The sequence below is a fragment of the Pongo abelii genome, chromosome 2 (genome assembly GCF_028885655.2).
Source record: "Pongo abelii isolate AG06213 chromosome 2, NHGRI_mPonAbe1-v2.0_pri, whole genome shotgun sequence".
Classification (NCBI taxonomy): Eukaryota; Metazoa; Chordata; class Mammalia; order Primates; family Hominidae; genus Pongo; species Pongo abelii.
In genome coordinates, this window is record NC_085928.1 from 158,904,502 (window position 1) to 158,932,104 (window position 27,603).

Genomic DNA, 27,603 nt, shown 5'->3' on the forward strand with positions numbered 1-27,603 from the left:
AGGAGAATAGTAGAAAATAATAAGTGCAGAAATGCATAAACATAAATCATTCTCAATCAGGATTAGCTCATAATACTCTCAGAATTAGAAAGTGGAAAGATTATTTCTGGAAAGGGTAAGAGAAGGCCAGTCATATACATAACTATATATATTTTCTATTTTAACTCCTTAAATAAATTTTACAGAAAGAATTAGAGGACCATTGCTTTTTCAATGACATTTATTTTTTCTGATAATTCAAGTACATAACACATTTTCAAAGGCAAATTTGAAAATACTGAACAATGTAAAGAAAAGAGATAGAACTCACAGTCCTATCGTTAGGAGATAATTAAGCATTAACTTGTGCATACTTATGCTTTCTTTTTTCAGCCTATAGCATCTAGTCTCCCATCCAAGTAATAACCTGGACCAACCCTGCTTAAGTTTCCAATATTAGGCATTTTCAGGGTGTTATGACCACAGATGATGTAACTATTAACTTTTAAATATTTTCCTGGTCTTTACATATCTGAAGGTTTATACATGTCTACATGTAATTATATGGTTACTTAATTAAAAATTTGGGCTCAAACTGCATACATATATTTGGTTTTTGAGGTTTTTTTCCTTTTTACTTTGAATTCACAAGGACATAAAACACACATATTCAGCTTTTTTTGTATTCAGCTTTTTTTAACTTAAAATTGCATGATTAGCATATACTCTTCAAATATAGAATATTTGGTGGCTGTGTTAAAATTTAATTTTCCTGATAGAGGTATCATGCTGCATTTGGCTGTACCCCTGATGTGTCCAATGCTGTGGTGGAGTCATTCAGCAAACATCTATTAACAGTCCATTCAATGTATGGTTCCATGCTGAATCTAAACAAGAGATAGACAGTCTGAAAGTATATAACAAACTGATGATGTGGACCTTCCAGAAGTCTGTTTACAAGAGGGCTGAGGAGACTTTGAGAGAATTTTTAACAAGATGGTCCTGGATATGACTAACTTGTGGACTTGATAGAGAAATCCTGGGCTGTCAGAGGGGAGAGGTCACTCTGAGTACAACATGGTGTCTGTAGCTTGGGTTTGCCTCTTGGCCCAAGTCCTTCAGACCTCATGTTTAAGTTCTTTGGCAAGTAGAGTGTTATTGAATGAAGCTCTGTAAAACTCTGGAGCCTAAGCGTCTTTGTCTTAGCATCCCTCCAACCCAACATCTAGAAAAGGGAGTCTTTGGTTGGGTTGTTTTAGTTGCAATAAACAGAGCTGCACTGATTTAGTGGAGGATTTACTGAAATGATCAGCACAGTGACAAAGAAGAAAGACTATCTAGGAATCCAAGAACAGAAACCAGGCCTAGTATACATTGTCATTGTTCATTGTGGGCAAAGGCAGTTTTTAGGAGCTTTTGGAGCAGAAGTTCACATATCTTCCTTTTAATATGATACCATTATTAACATGAACCAGATACTCTCTGCATGTTGGCTTCCTTCTTCACCCTTTAATCATTTTTTGATGGTAATGCTCCGGTTGCCTCATTCTTGGCTTCTTAGTTCAAATTCTCACGCTTGAATAACCACCAGTCTTGTTTGGACAGTGTTTTCTCCAGGCTAAGTCAGAGGCCATTAGCAAGACAATAGGCTGCCCATGACTCTGGGGCCTGCCCCAGTTCAGTCAGCTGGGCCCAGAGCATGAAGGTCATGTGGTATATAACATGGCTTGCTTTCAAGATGCTTGTTTCAGCAAAGGCTGTGAACAAGGCTTAAAGGGGGCTGTTGGCACAGCAGGCATCAAGGAGAAAGATATTCTCTTCCGTATCCCCCCAGCCTACTCCCTGGCTTTGGCACAGAGCAGGTCCATGTGGCACAGAGCAGTGTCCATGGAGGAGACAAATGGGGAAATGGCAGAAGTGTTGGGGCCCAGTGCACCTGTGATGGAAGCAGTGCTCAGCAGGGTAACTACAGGAAGCAGAAAACCTGGTACAACCATTCAACACTGAGTGCCTACTGGCTTCACTGTGTGCTGGGTCCTATGGATGGTGGGAAATATATAAGATGTGGCTACCGTCCCCGAGGAAGTCATGGCATGTATAGGTGGAAAATTTGTAAGTGTTCTACTTTTTAATTACTTTAAAAATAAATATAGGTACTGGTAACTCCCCCTGGCACAGGTATTAACTGGTCAGTGGTCATTTTCTCTTGCCCATTGAGCATGTTCCCTAGCTGCTCACTTATTTTAAGGCTACCTCTTCTAGTCCATCACACTCACCATCAGGAGTCAGAAAGGAAGAGCAAGAGTGTAGATTGTGTAAGTTTATATAAAACTCTTTTTGGCTCATCTATATCACTACTTTCCTCATTGAATGTTGATGGAAGTGTCATTTCATGATGTTTGCAAATAATGTTGAGGAATGTGGAAAGAGCATATGCCTTAAAGTTTGGAAAAATAAAAAAATTTTAATAGTGAAAATATGAGTTTAGAAAATATTTATAGTAAAACATATTCAATAAAGAAGTCTTGGAAAATATAGAAAAGTGGGAAGAAGGGTCATCAATGCCCCAAACCAAGCATAATTGGCATTTTGTTATATTTCCTTTTAGATTTAGTTTTCATCCTAAATTTTGATTATTAGTGTTTCATTTGCTTTAAATAGTTATACAGTAAACATGAATTTGTAACCTGCTTTTTGATGTAGCATTATTCATAATTTTAAAAACATCATTTGTAATGACTATAATTTTACAAATATCTAGCACTCTTTATTTTTTATTTAATTAATTTTTTTAATATCAGAAAGCATTTACAGTATGTACCACTCTTTACTTAATCCTTCCTCTGAGTTTAGAATTTTGGGGTGTTTCCAGTTTTCCAGAATATTAAATAATGTTGCAATATACATATTTGCATAAAGTTTTCTCTCATATTCTTATTTACTTCCCTAGTACAGATTCTTGGAAATGGATTTGTTTGATCAAAAGGCAGAAGTATTTCTGAAGTTTCTGATGCATATTACTTAAAAAACATACTAAATGGAAGGGTGGTATACTCGCATGTGCAGTGAGGACTGCAAATTTTACAAATAAACACCAAATGCAGAAAGCACCATCATTTCAATATTGCCCTCAAGTCTACACAGTTGATATAATATTTAGATAGATGGCCATGTCTTGATAATGGAAAACATTTTGTCCTTTTTCAAATGATTCCAGGCTATAGGAAAAAAGGAAAAATAAAGTGATTAAAGTTATAAACTTGGCTTGATTAGTAATCCATAATCCAGGTAGCAACTTAAACTTATATTTCATATTCAAAATATGATAGAACAGAAAAAACATCTCTTAGAAATTGCTAGGAAAGGTATTACACATTCTATGCTGTTAAACAAAATACAAGCGATCTCATTCATAATTTTTCTTCACTCTGGACTTGTTGATAGCAGTTTCAACCATAACTAAATTAACATTAGTATTTTAGCAGACGAAGTAGAAGTGGTTTCAATGGGATAAATACATATTTCCCTTCTTCTTCAAAAGCACTCACTATGCACTCAAGATAAAGGTTTATTAGTTGAATGTAGTAGCATTCAGAAGAGAAGTTACTTCAATGAGATAAGGTTCTGAGCCTTTGCTTAACTTATTAGCAGGAAAATTCTTGATAAATGGTAAAATTTCGTCATGCTTTGAGTTATCTCTATGTAGAATACTAAAACATCGCTCATTCAAAACACTTATGAAGCCTTACCATATAACAAGAAATGCAGATTTTACAATTACTGAGTTGATTCAACCCTTATAGATAAGCCAAGACACATTGGCATATCAGAAAAAATTGAGATATTAGAGCTTGAATAAAGATGAGGGCAATAGAAATCGGGGGAAAGTGATGGAATTCTAGAGTGTTTTCAAAAAGCCTCATTGAATCCTGGGAAGTGGGGGAAATATGGATGAGCCACAGGTGCCCATGAGAATCTGTTACCTGGATGATCACTGAATAGCTTCCACACAGTATCTTGGATAGTTGCATGACTACTCTGATGAGGCAGATGATCACTTGAAGCCCACTGAGGGTTATGAGAATGGAAAATAAAATGATGTTCCACTCCACAACATGTGCAGGTTCCAGGCACTGAATCCATATGCTAGAATCTGTAAGGAAACTGAGAGAGACCCATGGCCAAATCTACATACTGGGTCCAAGGAAGAAAGCTACAAGCATTTGTATGTTTGAGAAATTTCTGTGTAACTAAAATATATAGTTATTAGATATGAATTAATACATTTTAAAAACCATTCAGATACACATGTTGGACATATCTTATGCATAGCACTGAGTTAGATACTTAGTTTATTATAAATGTTGTGCTTGCCTTATCACCCCCGTGGCCTCTTTGTTTTTCTTTCTTCCTCTTCCATTTCTTTCCTACTTCCTTCTTTTTTACTCTTTCCCCACCTTTATTTATTTTCTACTTTCTAATGCTCCAGGAAATAGAGGCACTCTGAGAATTTCTTTGTATTGTTAATGGCTCTTGTCTCCAATGGGAAAGAGCACTGAATATGAAATCAGAATTCCTGGATCTGGGTCTGCAGGATGTTGAGCAAAGAACTTTACCTCTCTGGCCTCCAGACTTTTTTTTTTTTTTTTTTTTTTGAGACGGAGTCTCGCTCTGTTGCCCAGGCTGGAGTGCAGTGGTGCATCTTTGCTCACTGCAAGCTCAGCCTCTCGGGTTCACGCCATTCTCCTGCCTCAGCCTCCGGAGTAGCTGGGACTACAGGCGCCTGCCACCATGCCCGGCTAATTTTTTGTATTTTTTTAGTAGAGACGGGGTTTCACTGTGTTAGCCAGGATGGTTTCGCTCTCCTGACCTGATGATCTGCCCGCCTCGCCCTCCCAAAGTGATGGGATTACAGGCATGAGCCACCGCGCCTGGCCCTCCAGACTCTTATCTTGATAATGGGGTTAAAATATCTAACCCCAGAGTTATTGTGAATATTTGGTAAGAATGTGTATACAAACAGTTTGAAACCTGTAAAGTACAATACAGATGTGGTTTTCTGTTAAATTTCCCTAAACCTATCTCATACCCCTCATTTACCCCTATCTCCATCTCAGCCGCCAGGGAAATGAGTCCCTCCAGATCCCTCCTCTAGACTGTTCCTAGTACATGCTCTGCACAGATCATCTAGCAATTTAAAACAAGATGACTTGCAATGTTGCAGGAAGTCAGGGACCCCAAATGGTGGGAATGGCTGGAGCCGCAGCAGAGGAACATAAATTGTGAAGATTTCATGGACATTTATCAGTTCCCAAATAATACTTTTATAATTTCTTATGCCTGTTTTTACTCTAATCTCTTAATCCTGTTATCTTCTTAAGTTGAGGATGTACATCACATCAGGACCACTGTGATAATTGTGTTAACTGTACAAATTGATTGTAAAACATGTGGTTTGAACAATACGATATCAGTGCACCTTGAAAAAGAGCAGAATAACAGAGATTTTTAGGGAACAAGGGAAGGCAACCATAAGGTCTGACTGCCTGCGGAGTCGGGCAAAAAGAGCCATATTTTTCTTCTTGCAGAGAGCGTATAAATGGATGTGCAAGTAGGAGAGACCTGAGGGAGAGTCATGTTTGCTAAGAAAGGTCATGGTATATGGCACCATGTAAAAATCTTCAGAATGAAGACAGCTACAGTCACAGAAGCAGCTCTGCCATGTAGGCCTACATGCACATGTAAGACCTCAGATGGACATGGGCCTTGAACAATAAAGCTAATCATGGAGAGTTGAGAAGAAAATATAACTTCCACCAGTGAATGGTACAGACATTCCCTCATTTTACTTCATTAGAATTCTGGACCTCTTCTGTATTTCTTTCTGGGCCCTGCTACCTCCTAATCTGCATCCGATGCTGGGAACCCAATAAGCCCAGCACAATGCCAGTGTGAGGTATTCTGAGATCTGGGATTGGGTTGTCAGACTCCTGACTGAATTACTAGCCTTCTGAGCAAGGCTACCTCTTTAGACCCTTCTCCAGTATAAGCTGCATATGCTCTGGCTCATTCCACAAACTCCTGTACCTAATCATGTTCCTGGACCTCAGACTGCACTTTCCTGCTCATCTTGCCTTGTTCTATGTCTTTATCATCCCTCCTACTATAGCCCTGAGTAGCACCATCCAAGAGCACCATGGTTTCTCTCCTTCTCAAGCCGTTTCACACTTGTAACAGACCACATGTCCTACCTGGCCATAAAACAGAACTGAGTTCCTGGATCCACCCAGGCCATAAGCTCCAGCTGTTACCAGACCAGACCATAGTAACCACACAACTTTAATCTGAGGTATGGGAGAAAAACACCTTTCATTTGGATAGCTCCATGACAGCCTGAAGACATTGAATGAAAATGGCATTAAAAGATTGAAGAAAAAAATCTAAACAAAGATCTGTGCAAGAACAAATTGGTCTGGATATTAGTAAACTAACAGGAAAATTCTGCACTAAAATAGCCACATGGAACCCCAAAGTGATCATGGAAAATGAGCGTGAGCATGAGCATGAGGCCAGGTATTTCTGATTTTCCGACCTCCTTGGTTTGGGGAATTATTCCTTACCGTCCAGCAGTGCCTTCAAAAGCATACTCCCAGCCATCAAGGGTGCGGCAATATGGCCCCTGGACAAGACCCAAGGCAGAGATGACCAGGCAGTATCCAGAAAAAGCAATTCCAAGGGAAGAAAAGATAATTGACAGCAGTGTCTAAATTAAAACATAGAAGCAGGTTAGTACCATAGAATGCAACAAGAGGATATTGTGGATAAATTATCAGACAGCTACATTCCCCGATTCACCCAAGCTTATGCAGTCTATACGATACTAAATGCCCACATAGAAATAAAAAAAAAAAAGTAATCCAAACCTATTTGATCTTAAAAATAAGTTTTTAAATAACGTTTTGTTTGGTATCACATAGAGGTAACTGGGTAATTTACTAAATTTATTCTTTCCTTCTGGAATTTTGAAATCAAAATAGTGATCTCCTCTTATGAAAATGCAGTGAAGGATGTGATCAATCAACCCATAACTATCTATTGAAGACCTATTATTTTCTAGGTAGAGTGGGTTCTCTAAGAATTATAAGCTATGACCTCTGCTTTCCTCTTATCAAGATATTAAAATATCTTTACAAGAATATAAATGAAAATATCAGGTATAGTATTGATATTTATATTCATATTCAAGTGAGGATAGGATTGATGGAGAGGGGGCTGTTTTCATTTGAGTAGAGAGAATGGGTGTTATTCACAGGCAGATCAGTGCAACCAGAGTTGTGAGAAAGTAGGTTTAATCTAAGAGGGGTTTATCCAGCTGAGTGAGGAGAAAGGCTCTGAAGACAGATTGACATGGTACTAACGCTGGGAAAACAAGGTTGATAGGACACAATTCAGCCCTTGAGTAGCTTAAAAAGTGAGTACAGCTTGGTAGATCCAGGCCAGAGCTGGCCTTGAATGCCAGATGAAGAAATCTGGACTTTATCCTTCAGTGCAAGGGACTTCCCTCCTCCCAACCTTAAAAAATTTCAAATCTACAAAAAAGTTGAAAGTATAGTACAATAAACCCCTACATATCCTTTATCTAGAATCACCTACATGAATATTTTACATATTTGCTTGTGCTTTCTCTCTTTCTCTGTGTGTATGTGTGTATATAGCCATGCAAAGTATATATGTACACCTGTACATATATACACGTGTATTTATTACATGTTTTTGTTACTGAGCCATTAGGTTGCAGACATTATGATATTTCACCCCTAAATATTTCAGCATACATCTCCTAAGAATAAAAATATTCTATTATTTTGTAACTTTTAAATTTTTTTGTACAGGATCCAATAAGTGTTTATGTACAAGATTACATCTCTTTAGTTTCCTTTAATTTACACTAGTCTTTCTGCCTTTTTGTTTTTTGGGGTGTTAAACTGTTTTTAAGAATCCCAGACAGTTGTCTTGTAGACGTCTCACATTCTGGGCTTTTCTGATTATTTTCTCACAATTGAATTCAAACATTTTAGCAAGAATACTTAATGGGTGTGGTGTACATCGTAGGACTTTCATGCTAAGGGTGGTGCTAAGTTTGATCTCTTGGTTAAGAGTGTCCTTCAGATCCTTCCCTAGAAAGGCACATTTTCCACTTGGCAATTAGTAAATAACTGCCAAGGTGATGCTTTGAGACAGTGTCACATTCTGTTTCTTAATAACGTTTCAACTGATGGATTTAGCATCCACTGATGATCCTCATATTCATTGATTACCAGCAATCACTGGGGTTCCAATGTGCTGCTTTCATAATGCTATAATTTCTCTGCATTTATGTTATCATTTTTCTGCACAGAACAACTTCCATTTCCCATTCCTCTCTCCTTTGTCTCTGTCTATGTTTTCTGGACTCAAGGATCTTCTAATTCATTATGCTATAATCCATAAATGCGATTATTCTTTTAGATGCATGGATGGTCCAAATTTGGCCAATGGGAACATCCCTGTAGGTCAATTCCTATGCCCTTTGACATACTCCTGTCATTCTTTGAACATTTTCTTGCTTTCTGGCGCAAGATGTTCCAGGTTCATTTTGAGCTTACCCTGCCATAGACCCGGAAGAAGCTGGGGTTTTGTTGTTGTTGTTGTTGTCGTTTTGTTGTTGTTTTTGAGTTGTAGTCTCATTCTGTCACCCAGGCGAGAGTGCAGTGGCCTGATCATGGCTCACTGCAACCTCCACCTCCTGGGTTCAAAAGATTCTCTTGCCTCAGCCTCCTGAGTAGCTGGGACTACAGGCACGTGCCACCACGCCTAGCTAATTTTTGTATTTTTAGTAGATACGGGGTTTCACCATGTTGGCCAGGCTGCTCTCAAACTCCTGACCTCAGGGGATCCACCTGCCTTGGCCTCCCAAAGTGCTGGGATTACAGGCATGAGCCACGGTGCCCATCCAGAAACTATTTTTTAAACAAGTCTTGTAATTGGTTTTTGAGCAGGAAGTGATATGCCCAAAATGTGCTTTTGGAATATTGCTCTGGCAGTGGTCACACAAGCTGGAAGTAAGAGACCTCAAAGATAAGGATCCAGGTTGGAGACAGATGCAAGTTGAGGTGACAAAGACACACACTGGAGGAAAACACATTAAGGAGGAAATGAGTAGCTGGAGATGAAAAAAAAAAATAATCCAGAGCTGGGGCTTGGATAAAAAGGAGACAGAAATAAGGATACCAAGAAGGGTTATTTGGTTTGGAAGAAAAATTAGCTTTAGAAATGTTGATTGCAGGGTTAGAGTAGGCAGCAGAATAGTAACACGCAGTAACCAATAGATAATAAATTCAAAAGCTGAAACCAGAAAAAGTAAGACCAACAAACCTGTGATTTTAGGAATAAAAATCATCTCAATAACATTTCTTTGTTTAAAATTATTTCACTGAGTATAACATTAATATATCCTCTTTATGGAAAACTGGAAAAAATATTCACTGGGAAGATCAATGAAGAATTTCTTCATTGGGGGAAACTGGCAACCACAGCATACACACACACACACACGCACATGCACACACACACACTATAATCTAATGAGTGGATACCATTGCACTATCAAGGTAAGCCTCAAAATAAAGTGGGAATAAGAATTTGAATCATAGTTTTCTTTTCTGTAAACTGTAGATGATGTAGACAGGAATGGTACCTATACAACAGGGCGATTTCAAAAATAAAATGTAATAAAATAGTAGCTATTATTTCAAGTGCCCTTATTTGGCCAATATTTGCTTTCCAGGAATAATTGTCCAAGAATTTTGGCAGAAAACCAGACTCCACGTAGGAACGGATAGTGCCTTAGTTCCTGCTGCTATAACAAAAATACCTTAGACTGAGTAATTAATAACGTAATTTTATTATTCACACTTCTGGAGGCTGGAAAGTCAGAGATCACTGGCAGATTCAGTGTCTGGTGAGGGCTCATTCCTCATAAATGGCATCTTCTATGTGTCCTCGCATGGTGCAAGGGAGGTAAGAGTACTCCCCTCAACCCCTTTTATAAGGGCACCACTCTCATTCATGAGGGAAGAGCCATCACAACTTAGTCACTTCCAAAAACATCCCACCTCTTAATACCGCCACAGTGAGGATTAGGTTTCCATGTGAATTTTGGAGGAACACATTCAGGCCATAACAGATAATAACCAAGAAATGAATCAATTTTTATTACATTTTGGAAGTTACAAACTGACGCAGATTCAGATTTTCCCACAATATGTACTTTGTTTGGTTTAAATGAAGATTAATTGCCAATATTTTACAATCGAAAAGTTTTACATAAAAATCCATATTTTTACTTTCTACTGAAAACTGAGAATTATTGCCCTACTTCATCATGGCAACAACTGGCTGGACTTCAGTAGCAGCTCCTTCTCCTCCTTAGATGGAAATTGTGCTCTGATGCCTACCAGGCTCGTTTAATTCATTTATGTCACACACATGGCTTCTGGGGGCATTTGAATTGGGACTTCTCTTCTAGAACTTACCTTGAAAAGGCCAAAAAGGGAATCCAGAGAATCCTCTCTTCCTTTCTGCTGCTGTTCCCAATGAGATGTCAGTCATCTAATTTAATGCTGATTATAAGACCCTTTTCAGACTATTTCTAGCATCTATTTGTGCTGGAAGTGCTAACAGTGAGTTAAGGCAAATTGAACATGTTAATTTTTATTATATACTTAATATCACATATATTTGTTTTCTAGAAATTCTCTGAGTATCATAACTTGAATCTATACCTGAATTTATTATTTCCCCTAGGCAATTGTGAAATCTCTTCCATAAGTATATTACAAGTAGCTGCTGGAGGATGACTGAGTCAACTGGTCACACACACACACACACAGAGTGTATTTTAATTTTCAATTGTTCTCCATAAGGGACACAGTACTAAATAAAGCAATGAATTTAATTTCTAAAAGACATTGGTCAAAGAAAGTTTGCCATACAATCTTGACTACGCATTGAAATATCCTGAGGAGATTTAAAACATATCCATGCCCAGGTTGTACCTCAGACTAACTAAATCAGGGACTCTGGGGATGAGATTTAGGCATTAGTGTTGTTCCAAGCTCCCAGGTGATTGCAATATGAAGCTAACAGGTAGAAGCACTGCTGCAAAAAATGCCAACCAGATATCATCGTAAAACTCCTCCTAGCTAATAATCACTTGTTCTCTTTGAGCCACAAGTGCTTCATCTATAAAATAGGAGAAATAATGACTTAATTCACTGAGTAAATGTGAAAGAACTATAAAGTGCTATGCAAGTGTGAATAAACGATGAAGAGGAGGAAGAGGATGAGAAGGAGAATGGTAGAAATGCAGGAGCACTGGCTTAGAAAATGTGGTTGTATTATTCACCCTGATACTATTTTAATTATTTTTCAAGTGCCAACTTAAAAAATGCACATCACATACACCCAACAATATGGATGAATCTAAAAATTATTATCCTGGATGAAAAAACCCAGACAAAAAAAGGCAAATATTGTATGATTCCACATACATAAAATACAAACTAATCTATAATGACAAAAAGTAAATCAAAGGTTAATCTTTGGGGGTTGGCAGAAATATTCTGCTATCTTGACTGCAATGGTGGTTTCATGAGTGTAGTCAACTGTTAAAACTCATGATATTGCATATTTCTAATGGATGCCACTTATTATATGTAATTTACCCCTCAATAAAGTTTATAAAGAAAAAATAGACTAATGTAAACTCAGTTAGGAAAAAGTATTATTTCCTAATTTTAGGTATCTTTAAATGCTGATTTTCTGAAAGCGCATCAGTAGAACAAAAGTGGAGGAAAGACTAAGCAAAATGGAAGGTGATCTTGGCAGTAAACTCTTGATCTCTGTACTGTACTCAACAGTAGTGAGGGTACAATACTGTCAATATTTTTGTGTTTCTGAGTGAGAGGAAAGAAAGCTGGAGCCCATTCAACCATCCTCAAAAAAACTATTGCTCTTACCACATATTTTTTGCTGCAGTTTTCACTCTGGCAACATTTATAGTTGTTTTTATTCTCCAGTACCAGAAGAACTGTTGTTACTATAAGCATCTATAGGAGGGAAGACATAAAATGTTAGCAATGAAATGCTAGTTTACATTCGTGCTTATAATCAGAGGACAGCGTCTTCGAGCATAGAGTCTGGGGTCAGGCAGATATGGATTTAAATCCAAGCTCTGTCACTTTCTAGCTGTGTGAATTTGAGACACCTTCTCTATAAAATGGTATCAAGAGATTGTCACGAGGTAATATATGTGACATTTTGAGCATAGTGGTTGATTCATAGTGACTGATAAATGTTAGCTATTATTATCATGGTTAGCAACCATCAAAAGCTAATAATTAAGGAGAAGTAAATGGATGGACAGGAGAATACCACCCTGGGCAGCAAAACCTGCCTTTCTCAATGACTCAGTTGTGGAGAACCAAGGAAAATCATTCAGCAGGCTTGGTAGTTTGCCAACCTCTCTTCATTTACTGTCCTCTGGGAATGGAGGTGAGAGGCTCAGTTAATCTGAAACCATATCTCTTTAAAGTGACTTCAATTTCCCCATGCATTCAAATCATCTCAGGTGTAAATTGTTTCAATGTGTTTTGTCTGTATCAAGCCAAGAAAGTGGGAGAATCAATGCATCTTATTTCCTTTTTTTAAATTTTATTTTAGGCAAAAGGCCAGAGCTCTGGAAGGAACATGTATTTCTTTACCATTATAATTTCTGATTAGGCTAGATACAGACCATGAATTGCTTATGGGAAATTCTCCTCCCATTTTTTTACTCTCACTATTCAGGACTGAATCCTACAGCTGAGTTCACTGTTATTTTACTCTTCATAGCTAATGTTTCCAGTTTCCAAATTTCTTCAGCTTTCATTAATTTTTTTGTTCATTTAATTATTTACCTATATTCTTCTCCTTTCTCCTAAAGGGATTTGATGCAGTTATAGTAATATATTTTAATAATTCCTGGAAAATGAAAAAAAAATAGAGAACAGGTTTCTTTTCCTAGTTTTAATTTTTACATGGAATATAAGCAAAAGAGTCCTATATTCCCCTCCTTTCAACATCGTTAGTTATAACAGATTGAAAGAAATTCTGGTCTAATCTTAGTTATGTCTTGCAACTCTTCCATCTATTGCAATTGCATATTGAGGAAAACAATGATGAGACAAGGCCAAAGCATAGTAACCAGCTTCATTACAGTATTGATAGAGATAATTTGACCTAGAGCCTGTAGTCTTATTGCTCAGGCATCAACTGTTGAAAGAGACACTGCCTTCTTTTTTTGTTTTAAAATATAACTGCAATACAGAGGAGTCAAGAATAATGGAGGTAAATTACACATAATTCCACCACCTTCGTGTGTCTTCATGCATTTATTTCTGGTGTTTTCCCACATATGTCTATTTGACACAGCTGCAATAGTAATTTACCCACAACGTTATTGTGTCTTTTTTCACTTAACATGAAATAATGTGCATTTTCCATGTTGTTACATCTTCATAATTATAATTTTCACCACTGTATGAAGTGAATGTACCATAATTTATTTCACTACTTCTCTGTAAGATGCTTCTTGTAGTTATTTACTATTATACCAATGCAGCCACAAACATCTGTACATATAGCTCTTCCCTTATTTTGGATGATTTCCTCAGAAAAAATGACGAGATGTAGGATTACTGAGTCAAACGACATAAGCATTTTCACGGGTCTTGATATATTATACCAAACTCTTCCCGAAAAGACTGACATTTATTTGTAGTGCAACCAATATTAGTTATGTACTTATTTCATAGCAACTTCAATAGCATTGGATATTAATATTTTAAAGTTTATTAATTTAATGTGCAAAATGAATAATTTTACAACACAGCTATTCAAATATAATAATTAAAAACCCCTAAAAGATGTAGAAATAGATTATAATGAATTTTCTTCTACATTACTGGTGGTCTGATTAGCTTACAGTTCATAATGCACTATTTTTAGAAATGACTTGACCAGGAAATTGTCTTTTCCTCTGAGTTGCCAACATGATTTACTATCAGTTTGTTTATTTTTAAAGTGCACAAAGTCATCAGGAAAACGTTCATGGATTCTTGCCATTGATAATTCAATTGACTTTTCAAAAACTCCCTCCATTATTAGGGTCTAATGTAGGACTATTTTAATGATGACACAGCTCATTCTTTAATAATCATAATTACAACAGTCACTGGCTACCTGCTACATGTCAGTCTCTCTCCTGGGCACTTTATATATATTTTATCTTTAAAAGTAAATGCCATTATTCACATTTTTCACATTAGAACACTGAGGCTCAAAGATACTGAGTAACTTGCTGAAGCTCTCATGGAACAAATGACAGAGCTTAGAGTTACATGCAGGTTTGTCTGAACAGCCAAGTCTCTGCTTTTTTTTTCATGCTGTCCTAATGCCCCTTCAAGCTAGAAAAACATGAGTGCAGACAGAAAATCTGTTCTAGAAAACAGTAATGCCACTGAAGATCAAATAGCTTAAATTGACATGCAGGGTTCATGAGAACATACTGTTTTTACAGGCCAGTGTCCCATAAACTTTCATTAGGACTAATTTCCTGCATTACTGAAGCTGCATTGCTGAGCAGCTTATTGAAAACAGAGCTATGTCCCAAATCCTAGCAGATTACCTGCCCCTTCACCCCCATCCGTCTTTCAAATCCTACACCCAAGATTAGCAGAATGATTTTTCCATTATTCATTATTTTTACTAGTTACAAGGTAAGTCTCAATTACAACTCCCCCTTCTCTCCCAAGTCTCCAAAGTCACACTTACCATGATGCCTGAGAAACAGATTCCTTCAAAATACCACACATAGTTGGTGAGTTTATTGCTGGATGCATAGGAAGTTTGCCCATTCGGGAAATACAATAATATGTTCACGATTATACTCCAAAGTGCAAGCGGAATCAGCAGACAACTTAGGCAGCCTCCACACTTCCGAGTCCCCATTTTGCCCTGCTTAGAACCTGCGGGAGATTTCAAGAGTATACAGTCACAGAAAGTCTATTTTTCTTCTTCCTACCTGACTTTTTTTCTCTCTCTCTCTCTTTTTTTTTTTTTTTTTTTGAGATTACCTACCACTTTCAGGGTCAGAGCCCTTCACTTCATATTCATGAGGAGACGGGGAATTGGAATATACCCGCAGCCGACAATCTCAGTATGAAATAGTGGTTTACTGTTTGGAGAACAATAGACAATGATCAACAACTGAAGAGCTGAGCTGGTCTTCATCCTGTGCCAAAGGAATGCGGTGTTTTTCACTGCTTTTAAAAATAAGTCATTTTCCTCTGGATTAAAGCACTGAAGGCTTAACCCTGACCCTGTGTTAAGAAGGAAGTTGGGGTGGGGACTGGAATTGAATGTAGCAAATTTCATCCAACAGTGGAGAGAGGGTTAAAGAGAAAACTACCAAGGAGGCTTATATTTAGAGCTTGATAGGTTTGTTAAAATGTCCTGACTTTACCCTCTTTATGTATCTGTCTTTCACCTAGTGTGCTTTTTGTGTGCACACTATTCACCAAGCTTTGTTCAAACTGCAAGGGATACAGAAAGGACTGAGAAAGTGACTGGTGAATGAGAAAAACAAAATATCTTGATTAGATCAGTATAGCTTTCCTTCCAAGAGTTTGCATCTATTATCTCTACCTCTCTGAAAAATCATAACAGAAATAAAGGCATATTTTTCCTACTATTAAGAAAACAAAGGTAGGGCTGGTGCAGTGGCTCACACCTGTAATCTCAACACTTCGAGAGGCTGAGGGAGGTGGATCATCTGAGGTCAGGAGTTTGAGACCAGCCTGGCCAACATGGTGAAACCCCATCTCTACTAAAAATACAAAAATTAGCCAGGCATGGTGATGGGCACCTGTAATCCCAGCTACTCCGGAGGCTGAGGAAGGAGAATCACTTGAACCTGGCAGATGGAGGTTGCAGTGAGCCGAGATCGTTCCACCGCACTCCAGCCTGGGTGACAAAGTGAGACTCCGTTTCAAAAAAAAAAAGAAATGAAGAAAGAAAGAAAGAAAGAAACTAGCAGTCCAGGTTCCAAAGAGGTTTCTTGGCACCCCCTTGTGGATGTGATTTTTTTTCCCTCTAGTACTTTTGATCTAAGTGCATCAAAAAATCTGGGCATTAGACGTTTTTTCCAGTCACATAGAAGCAGCATAAAATCATATTTACTAGAGTTCCTGGGATGATTGGGAAGAGAATAACATTGTTGGTTGAGTATTCATTGAGCATCTCTTATGTGGCAGGCACTGCGCTTGATGTTTTAAAAGGTTCGCTCTGGCTGCTGTGTTGTAAATAGGTGGTAAAGGGTGTGGAGGAGATAGAGATGAGTTCTGAAGCCATTTCCACCATCCAGGTAAGAGATGATGATGACTCAGGTCATGCTGGTAGTAGCGGCAGAAGTGGTAAAAGGAAGCTGGATTTGGGATATATTTTGAAGCTTGTGCCAACAGGATTGGTGGCAGATTGGATGTGGGTATAAGAGAAAGAGAGAAGTCAAAGACAACATAATTTGGGCCCGAGAAACTGGGAGAATAAAATTGTCATTAACAGAAACGAGCAAGTCAGCTGGATGAGCAGGGTTGGGAGAAGAGGAATGACATGGTCAGTTTCGAATGTACTAAGTTTTGAAATACCTTATAGAAATCCAAGTGGAGATGTCAACTAGGCAGCTGGATATACAAATATGAAGTTCAAGGAAGAGCTCTGGGTGACATATACATATGACAGTTGTCAGCATATAAATGGTATTTAAACCCATGAGACACAAAGGAAATGCATGCTGATAGAAAAGAGACCCAAGGACTAAATCCTGGGCAGTCCAGGACTGAGTTTGGGGACATGAGAGGAAGGCAGAAAGGATACTGAGAAATGGCCAGTGAGTCAGAAATGAAGATCAGGAGCTTATTCTCAAAGTTGACTTTCTAAGAAGAAGAAGGCGTGATTAACTAAGTAAATGCTGCCAAAGGGCACATCATACGAAAGAACTGAGAATCTGCTATTGGGTTGAGCAACGTGGAGTTCACTGGTGGCCTTGATAAGAGGAGCTTTCTTGGTGAGTTAGAGATGAGATGAGAGTCCAGCTGGAGTGGATTCATGAGAGAATGGGAGGAGAGAAATTGGAAATAGACGAGGTAACTCTTTTGGAGAGATTTGCTGTAAAGGAGGGCAGAGAAATGGGGCAGCAGCTAGAGGAGAAGTAGAAGTCAAGGGACAAAAATTAGTGGAAAAAATGGTAGCATATTTGTATACTGTTGTGGGAGGGGGGATGAGGGAGAGAGGGAGGTATTTACCATAAAGGAGATAAAGGAGAGAATTGCTGGCACAGGCTCCTTGAGTAGGTGAGAAAGGGTGGGAGTGTGCGCACAGACGGAAGAGCTGACCTTAGATGGCAGCAGGGCAGGTCAGTGTCAGCAACAGAAGGAGGACATAGACATGGGCTTGGAGGTGGTTAGTGGGAACTTCTGATTATTATACTTCTGTTTTCTCAGTGAAACAGGAGGCAATTTTATCAGCTGAGAATGAGGATGAGGAGAGGGTGTTAAAAGTTTAAAGGAAGAGAGAAGAAGTTCAAACAGTTGGCTTGGAAAGTGGGAGAATGAGCAGACTAGAGAAATGTGGCAGGTGCTGAGGGACCACTTGAGTCTGTGACCATGAATGGATAGTGAGACTGGACAGGAGACATGGGTATTTTCCCAGTAAGGTTCAGTGGCAGAGGTGTAGCCAGCAAGTAGGAAGAAAGCTGGAGTCAACCAGGATTGGGACTTTGCCAGGCAGATACCATGAAGAGAGGGATGGGCAAAGGATTCAAGAATGTATGCAAGTGAATGGTTACAATGATGTATGCAAGTGATGGTTACAAGTATGCAAGTGATGGTTACAAGTGAATGGTTACTGTGGAACTTAAGCTGAGTAAGGAGGGAAGTAAGGATGTGAGGGAGTGTGAGAAATAGTAAAAGAGGCACTGGATTTGTAAATTGTGTGTCCCAGTGTGGTTGAAAAATTCCTGGTTTTAGGTAAGACACAGAGCGAGCTAGAAAGAGAGGAGGTAGTGACTGAGAAGTGTGATGCAGGAATTTGAGATTTTAGAGATGTTGTTTCAGGAATAGGTGAAGAAAAAGTCTGGAGGTGTGTTATGGGCTGATCATGTCTCTCCTAAATGCATATGTTGAAGCTCTAACCCCCCATAATCTCAAACGTGACTGTATTTGGATAGGGCCTTTAAAGTGGTGATGAAGTTAAAATGAGGACAGCATGGTGGGGATAATCCAATCAGATTATAAAAAGAGGGAATTTGGACACACAAAGAGATTCTAGAGGTGCAAAGAGAAAAGACTGTGTGAGGACACAGTGAGAAGTGGCTATCTGCAAGCCAAAGAGAGAAAAGCCCCAGGAGAAACCAATCTGCCAACACAGATTTGGCACATAATTTACAAATCCGCTTTGACCTTGGACTTCTGGCCTCCAGAACTGTGAGAAAATAAATGTCTTTTGTTCAAGTCACCCAGTCTGTGGTGTTTTGTTATGTCAGTCCTAGCAGACTGACACAAGGTGTGATCCTAGGAGTGAGTAGCGTAGGGAGGTGGAGGACAAGATGACTGACGAAAAGGAATGGAAAGGGCGGTGTATTGGAATGATCATTTATGATGAATATTAAAATAAAAAATTAGACAATGTCAGTTTGGGAGAGAATGACTACATTTAGAAAGCCAGGTGCTAGACTCTTCAAGGAATGAAAGAAAGTAAGCTTGAGGGAGGATTTAGAACTAGAAATACCATTTGACCCAGCCATCCCATTACTGGGTATATACCCAAAGGATTATAAATCATGCTGCTATAAAGACACATGCACATGTATTTTTACTGTGGCACTATTCACAATAGCAAAGACTTGGAACCAACCCAAATGCCCATCAATGATAGACTGGATTAAGAAAGTGTGGCACATATACACCATGGAATACTACGCAGCCATAAAAAAGGATGAGTTCATGTCCTTTGTAAGGACATGGATGAAGCTGGAAACCATCCTTCTCAGCAAACTATAGCAAGGACAGAAAACCAAACACCGCGTGTTCTCACTCATAGGTGGGAGTTGAACAATGAGAACACTTGGACACAGGAAGGGGACCATCACACACCAGGGCCTCTTGTGGGGTGGGGGTAGGGGGTAGGGATAGCATTAGGAGATATACCTAATGTAAATGACGAGTTAATGGGTGCAGCGTACCAACATGGCACATGTATACATATGTAACAAACCTGCACGTTGTGCACATGTACCCTAGAACTTAAAGTATAATAATAAAAAATAAATACATAAATAAATTAATAAATTTTTTAAAAAAGAAAGTAACCTTGAGGGGTACTGAACTGCAGGTGAGAGATGGAAATATCATCTAGCATTGAAATTTACAGTTTCTTAAACCAATAGTCACTACTCCCCTTCCCAATGATTTTTAAGCAGAATTAAAAATAAAATGAAAATGTTCGATTTGACTCTTAGTTTTCCTCTATGTGAAACCTTCTCTGATAGAGTTTCTAACAGGCAACAAAACGAGAATTAAGAAGCGGTGGGAGTAGAATAATCGCTGAAGGGGGTCATTGGCTACCAGGAAACCCAGAAGTAGCTGTGTTCTACCAGACATACTTGCAAGGTTCTAAGGAGGTTTAACTTAATTGAGATTTGATTTAAAAAACCACGTTTTATTGCCAATATTTTGCTCTTTGGAGAGCAGTGACTAAGATTACATTTTGTTAATGTTTGTGGGAAGCAGAATCATTGAGCATTTTCTGCCTTATAAAAATGCTGTGGCTCCCGGCAATCTTCAGTGTCAGTGAAGTGAGCTGTCCCTCTCAATCAGGGTCTCCTTCCAATTAACTGTGATAAATTGACATCTATTGAGTATCTTCTATGTGGAGGCACTGTGCTAGAAGTTTTCATATGCATTAAAAACAAAAAGCCAAACAATGAATTCTTACAATAACACTAAGGTAACGGCATTATTAACCCCATTTTGCATATATAAAAAAATGGATGTAAGAAAAAAACTGTCCTTTTAACTTTATTGTTATTTAAAAAATAATTTTGACTTTTATTTTAGATTCAGAAGGTACATGTGCAGGTTTTTTACATGGGTATGTTGCAGGATGCTGAAGTTTTAGACCATTTGGTCCCAAACCCATCACCCAGGTAGTGAGTATAGTACTCAATAGGTAGTTTTAAAGTCCATCCTTTCCTCCTTCTTCACTCTGGTGGTCCCCAGTGTCTATTATTGCTATCTTTATGTCCATGAGTGCCTAATACTTAGTTTCCACTTATAAGTGAGAACATAAGGTATTTGGTTTTCTGTTCCCGCATTAATTCACTTAGAATAATGGCCTCCAGATGCATCCATGTTGCCACAAAGGACATGATTTCATTCCTTTTTATGGCTGCCTAGTATTCCATGGTGTATATCTACCACACTTTCTTTATCCTATCTACCATCGATGGGCACCTAGGTTGATTCTATGTCTTTGCTATTGTGAATAGTGCTGTGATGAGCATACATGTGTCTTTTGGGTAGAACATGGATTTTTCTACGAAAGAAATTTAAAAACTTGCTCAGAAACTGGAAGTTAAGTCTGACTTTCACATTCTTTATGCTATTCCACCATGTTCACCCTTGCCTGATAACATTGTTGTGCATTACTCCTCTCTTCTTCATTGTAAATTGGTTTCAAATTTGGAGGTTCTGATTCCTTGGTAGTAGCTTCCTACAGTGCTATTTTGAAGGCACACTGGTTTCAGTGGGAGAGATATACAGATTAGCTAGATAGATTAGTGATGTCTGCAATGGAGATGGGGTCAGAGAAGAACAACATGCATGGCTAGTATTCCCTAGTCTTTGTCCAGCCCCTAAACGATGTCTTTACTGATGGTATCACGTCACAGGTAGTTATGAAGACTTGGTGAGGAAGTACATGATCAATTATTATTTGGAAGACGGTTCCAGAAGAATGACAGAAGTGAATGAAGAGGATATTCCTGGCTGGAAAACTTGATAAAATTGTTGAAAAGGGAGTTGAGTAATTTCTTTGTCTTTGGTTACCCTATTAGTGAAAATAGCTAATGAACTCTCCCCAGATAACTCAACATTTTACTTAATTTCATCTCTAAGAAAACACTTTTAACCTGCCTCTGGAAAAAAATATGTTTGCTCATAAATAACATTCTTGAAGCCATTTGCCTCTGGTAAACTCTTAATTTTTTTTGCCAGAGAATTCTTACTAAATCAGGATTTTCTTGCTGGTCCTCCAGTAACTGGGAGGAGCCACTGGGATGTCGTGCTTGTTGGCTGCTTCTGGCCTTGGCTTCCTGTTCTCCACAGCAGAGCTGAGGAAATCCGCAGGATGCCTGCTACCAGGGGACAGGGTGACTCAGGAGGAAAGACTCCACCTAAAATAGTCATGGTATGCAGTCTCTGAGTCACTTCACTTTGAAATCAGTTAATATAAGATCCTGGAATTAGCCTCACAGGTGATGGGAAGTGGGGAAGAAGGAAATAGCTGAAAAAAAGTTTATCCAAAAGAGAAATTGTCCATAAATACGACTTTTTAACAGCAGAAAAGGCTAATATTCAGAGAGAAATTTCACCTTGAGAGTTTAAAGTAGATAAACTGTGATTTCTTCCATGGAGCATGGGCATAAAGCACTGGTCTGGGTCCAATTTAGGGACCCACTGGGAATGAATGTTTGCTTAAAAACACATTAGACAAGCAGCAGCAGGGCAGCTGTGTAAACAGAAGTGTGTTGTTTTGATGCAGTTTTCCTGAATGTTGTGTTTATAATCCTTTCTCTAGAATTATCTGACCAAAATGTCCACAGTGCCAATAGATTCCAGGTTTATCTCTAACTAATGATAAACATTAAGCTCTTCCCCTACTGAGACGGGGAGAAGAGTATTCCTGTTTCTATTCAAAGTTCCCCAAAGCAACTTTCTGCATTTGAAATGTCCTCTCAGACCACTGTCGAATCCTCCCTTTACTCCCTTCTGACTGGCTCCCAGCCTCCTAGAATTAATTTATTTATTCAAGCTCTTCATAGTAGGGGAGCAAGGAACTGTATTCAGTCATTTATTCTTAAAACGTGTATTGAACATTTACATGATGACACATGATGATTGAGGCAAAGAACACCCATTCCTTCAAAATGCTCAAAGTCTAGTTGAGGAAATAAAAAAGTTAAACAACAAATTTGTAATACAAAATGTTGAATATCCAGTAGATTTAACCATAGGCTTTTTGAAATACACAGGAACCTTGAATGGAGCTGGAGTTCAAGTGAGATTTCTTGGAAGTCTGGGGGACAAAACTGAGTCTTCAAGGTTAAGATGCAAGTATCTAGGTAAACTGAGCCTCAATCAAAGCTAAATGTTGCCAGGTGTGGTGGCTCATTCCTATAATCTCAACACTTCGGGAGACTGAGGCAGGAAGATCACTTGAGCCCAGGAGTTAGAGGCCAGCCTGAACAACATAGCAAGACCTCGTCTCTGCATAGAATTTTTAAAAAATTAGCCAGTCATGGTGGCACATGTCTGTAGTCCCAACTATTTGGGAGGTTGAGGTAAGAAGATTGCTTGAGCTTGGGAGGATGAGGCTGCAGTAAGCCGTGATTGTGCCACTGTATTTCAACCAGGGTGACAGGGTGAGATCCTGTCACAAAAAAAAAAAAAAAACAAAAAAAAAAACTAGATATTCACTGGTAGATAAATGCAGTGTGAAGCTTGATTGGATATTAGTTTGGAAAAAACATGGTGAGATACATTTTGGGGATGATTGGAAAAATATGAACATATGAATGTAGACCATATTAGACAATATTAGAAGGTTATTATTAACTTGGATGTAATGATGGTGTTATGAATGAGTTGCTCTAAATTTTAGGAGATGCATACATCTTCCCTGAAATGGTTTAGCAAAAGAATAAGGAGGAGAAAAAGAATGGGAGATAGATAAATGAAGCAAATGTGACAAAATATTAACAATTGTTGGACTGAAATCTGAATGTTCATTGTACTAGTTTTTCCACTTTCCTGAAATTTTCATAAAAAGTAGTTGCAAAAGAATACTGTAGTAGACACTCAATTACATGAATGGCACTGTTTTCCAGAATTCAGAGGGTAATTTCGTCTTGGGAATACAAAGAAGAAAATAAATGCTCTGTCCAAACAGCTGCACTTGCCTGCACAGGCGCACTTGTTAGAAAAGAGAGTGGCACCCTCTGTAACTTGGAGCCAATTAAGCTTAGCTGTGTCCAGCTGCTTGCGGGATGCAAGAGATATGATTGGGAGGGTGGGTGGGGGTGGAGCTCAGAGCTTGAAGGATCTTCTCTGTGTCATGCTGAGTAATTTGGACTTTATCCTGAGGATGTTAGAGACACTGAAGAATCGAGGGCATTTTTAAAGACTCATTTTGGTTTCAGTTTGAAGGACAGATTAGAGTTTGGAAGGTATAGGACTAAGAGATCAGTCCAGAGACAACTACAGTAGTTCCATCAGAGATAAAGGGCAAATCCTGATGTGAAGGGGGAGAAACAGAAATTCTCATTCATTGCTGGTGGGAATGCAAAATGGTGCAGACACTTTGGAAGACAGTTTGGCAGTTTTTTTTTTTTTTTCAAACTTAAACATGCACATACCATATAATTCAGCAATTCCACTCCTAGATTTTTATTAATGAAAAATGAAAATATGTTCACATAAAGACCTATAGAGGAATATTTAGTGTAGCTTTATTCATAATCACCAAAAACTGGAGGCATTGACTGGCAAATACTTAAATAAATTGTACATTCATAAATGGAATACTAATCAATAAAAAGGAAAGAACTACTGATACTACAACATGGATAAATCTCAAAAGCGTTATGCTAAGTGAAAGAAGCCAGACTACATGCTAAGTGATTTCATTCATATGACATTCGGAAAAAGACAAAGCTATTAGGGCAGAAATCAGATCAGTAGTTACCAGGAGCTGGGGTAGGGGAAGAAGTTGATGACAAAGGGACACATAGAACTTGCTGGGATCATGGAAATACTTTATACAGTATCTTTCTGGTGGTAGTTACACAACTGTATATATTTATCAAAACTGTGTACCTATGAGTATACATTTTACTCAATAGAAAAATTCTGTAGGAAAAGTGAAAGATGTTTTAGTGATCAAAATATGGATACACTAATAAAAGAAGTAGTGATATGAGAGAATAGCACCTGATACAGCCAAGTGACTACCCCAAGGATGAAATGCTGAACCAAGTTACGTCTAGGAGTAATTCAGAATGTACTAAAATATTTTTGTCAATTTTCATGTTGTTATGTTAGAGGCTACTGTGATCTGAGTGTTGGTATTCCCCCTAAATCCATATATTGAAACCTAACTCACGGTGCAGTAATATGAAGATGTGGGGCCTTTAGATGGTGATTAGTCATGAGGGCTCTGCCTCATGAATTGAATTAATGCCCTTATAAAAGAGGTTGAAGGGAGCTGCCTGGCCCTTCTGCCATGTGAGGACACATAGAAGGCACCATCCATGGAGCAGAGAACGGCTCTCACCAGATACTGAATTTGCTGATGTGTTTATCATGGACTTCCCAGACTCTAGAACTGTGATAAATAAATTTCTGTTGTTTGTAAATTAGTGGGTTTGAAATATTTCGTTATAGCAACTTGAATGGAGGCAAAGGCTAATTTGGCACAAGTATTATTAACTTTAAATGTGTATAACTTTAAAAAGTGTGTAAAGGATTCTCAAGAAGAAATTTGTGTTCTAGGATCACACAGAGTTAAGTTTCTCTGTATCTATATAGGCATGGGCATGGCTGTCTCGAAGCACTTCCTTGGGATATATTTTTATTGATTTTACATGTTCTTTAAACAATTAAAATGTATAAAAATGCTTTCTTAATTCTAATCAATAAAAAATACTAGACATCCATCTTTTATAAATAAGGAACACCTATAATATGGTGGTGGCGCTGAACGTGGAGATAATTTAAGAGTAGAATCTTTTCCAGGAATAATTTTTCAGATAAGATATGTTTGCACATGGGCATACAAACCTATCAAATAAGAATTCTACTGTGGAAAGAAAGGACTGAAAATCTATCTCTCCATCCAGAGAAAACTGGTGAAATAGATTATGGAATTATTTATGCAATAAAAACGAGATAAATATATTTTTGCTGATATGCAATGATAGCTAAGTTTAAAAACAAACAAACAAACGTGACTGGGCACAGTGGCTGACACCTGTAATCCTAGCACTTTGGGAGACCGAAGCAGGTGGATCACTTGAGTCCAAAAGTTTGAGACCAGCCTGGGCAACATAACCAGACCCTGACTCTACAAAAGATTTAAAAATTAGCTGTCCATGGTGGCACACACCTATAGTCCCAGCTACTCAGAAGACTGAGGCAAGAGGATGGCTTGAGCCCAGGAGTTCGAGGTTGCGATGACAGAAGAGACCCTGTTTTCAAAAAAAAGAAAAAAACTATGTATAAAGTGTTCCCATTACATAACAAAAGCGTGTGTATACACACATACACTTGCACAGGCATAAAAGATCTCTGGAAGACTACAACAGGAAGCTGCTGCATTAGTCAGGATCCATTCGGGGGACAGAAACCACAAATAATTTGAATACAGAAGGTTTAATGTGAAGAATGATTATTTACAGGGCATTTACTAAAAAGGAACACTAAGAGAACTCTGAAGAATACCTTTGGGCTGACAAAGAGTACCCAAGGAAGAAATGAGCTTGGAAGCGGTGCCCCTCAAGGTTGGATCCAGACTTCCTGGGAGAGGGTGCAGCCCTCTGGATGTGCATTTTGCTGAATTGCTCCAGGTCAGAGCTGATCCACAGTTGACAGGTTGGGAGTCATAAGCCAGGGCTGGCAAGGTGGAAATTCCCCCAGTGGGAAACCAGCAGGCTGAGGCTGGCAGGCAAGAAATCAATGGCTGAGGGGTGCTCACAAAATTCATGGGGAAACTTCCCATGGGGAATGCTGTTGAACTTGTGGAAAACTGGTTGGGCCATGGTGGGGACACACACTGGAAAGCTTCCAGGATGCTGCTGCAGGACCCTTGAGGAACGGGCCGCAGGGAAACCAGCCGGGGCACCTACGAAACTTGTTGGCGTGAGCTCCATCACTGCATCGCTCACATACCAGCCCAGCACCACAGGAGAAAGAGCAGAATGTCTACCAGAATCAGGAAGGAAGATAATCCCCTTTTTCTTCCAGAGTCCCTCCAGGCCTTCTACTGGCAAAACTTAACACTGTGTCAGCTGGCAAAGGAAAGATGTTTCAGTATGTCAAGCAGAGAAAGGAAGGGTGCATTTGGCACAGAAAGGCAATAGGTTCATAAATATCACAGCTGGTAACAGTCGTATCTAGGGAGAAAAACTGGATGATGAGGCTCAGATGTGAGACAGAAACTTACTTTTCACTGTAAATCTTTGTACTTCTTGATTTGTGGGAAAAACATTGAGAAATTTCCTTACTGCATCAAGTATGAGTTTCATACTTCAGAATAATAATGATGCTGCTGATAGTAAATGACAGCCATTGTTAAATGCTTTCGGTATATTAACTTACCAAATCTTCTTTGTGAGTTACTACTATTAGACCTAATTTTTACGCAGGAAGAAATCGAGGCACAAAGAGGTTAAATAACTTGCCAAAGTTTCACTAGCAAGCGGCTAAGCTATAACTATGATAATCTGGCTGCGGAATCTGTGCTCTTGACCACTACACTGTACTAATTTACTGCATCTATCAGGGTTTACTGCGGCATAAAACACAACAAATGAATGGAGTGATAGTCATTAACTATCATCAGATATTTCCAAATCATTGACTCCCCCTAGGGGTGAGTTGGGTCATGTGATTAATGAGCTGTATGTGTCATTTCCAGTCAAGCATTTTAATTGCGAGAGACTCTCCATGGCTGGTTTTTTCATCTTGCATGGAGAATGACAATGTTAGAGATGACTCTAATATTGTAGTATGATGAACAGACTTGCTATATTGACTGTAATGGGCATATCACATGAGCAAGAAGTAAACCTCTGATTTTCTAAGCCCTTGCTATTTTGATGCTGCTGCTTACCGAAGCATAATCTAGCTCATTTTACAGATATAAATGATGTGTTTCTGATTGAAGAGAAAAACCTATGTTTTTAAAAATTCCAAAAAAGTAAATATATTACTTTATTCTAAAATGTTTCTCCTGAAAATTTTGAACTTAGAAAAACTGAAGGAATAATACAATGATCACTGTTTATCTTTCAACTAGATTCATCGATTGCTCATATTTTATCCTCTTTATCTTTCTCATGTAATTTCTTTCTGAACCATTTGAAAATTGTAGACATCATGAAACTTCACTGAAAAAAACTTCATAGGCACCTTCTAAGACCAAGAACATTCT

The 27,603-nt window shown here is 38.5% G+C and overlaps 1 protein-coding gene across 1 annotated transcript; it reads right to left on the reverse strand.

Annotated features, from left to right (window-relative positions):
* Positions 1–211: 211 nt before the first annotated feature.
* Positions 212–15,397, reverse strand: TM4SF18 (transmembrane 4 L six family member 18). Its single transcript, XM_002814162.5, has 6 exons — positions 15,199–15,397; positions 14,893–15,086; positions 12,039–12,128; positions 6,600–6,742; positions 3,963–4,143; positions 212–3,197 (listed from the first exon to the last, which is right to left on the reverse strand). The coding sequence occupies exons 2-6, from the start codon at positions 15,067–15,069 to the stop codon at positions 3,183–3,185; spliced, it is 606 nt and encodes a 201-aa protein (XP_002814208.1). The 5' UTR covers positions 15,070–15,086; positions 15,199–15,397; the 3' UTR covers positions 212–3,182.
* Between the last annotated feature and the right edge of the window lie 12,206 nt (positions 15,398–27,603).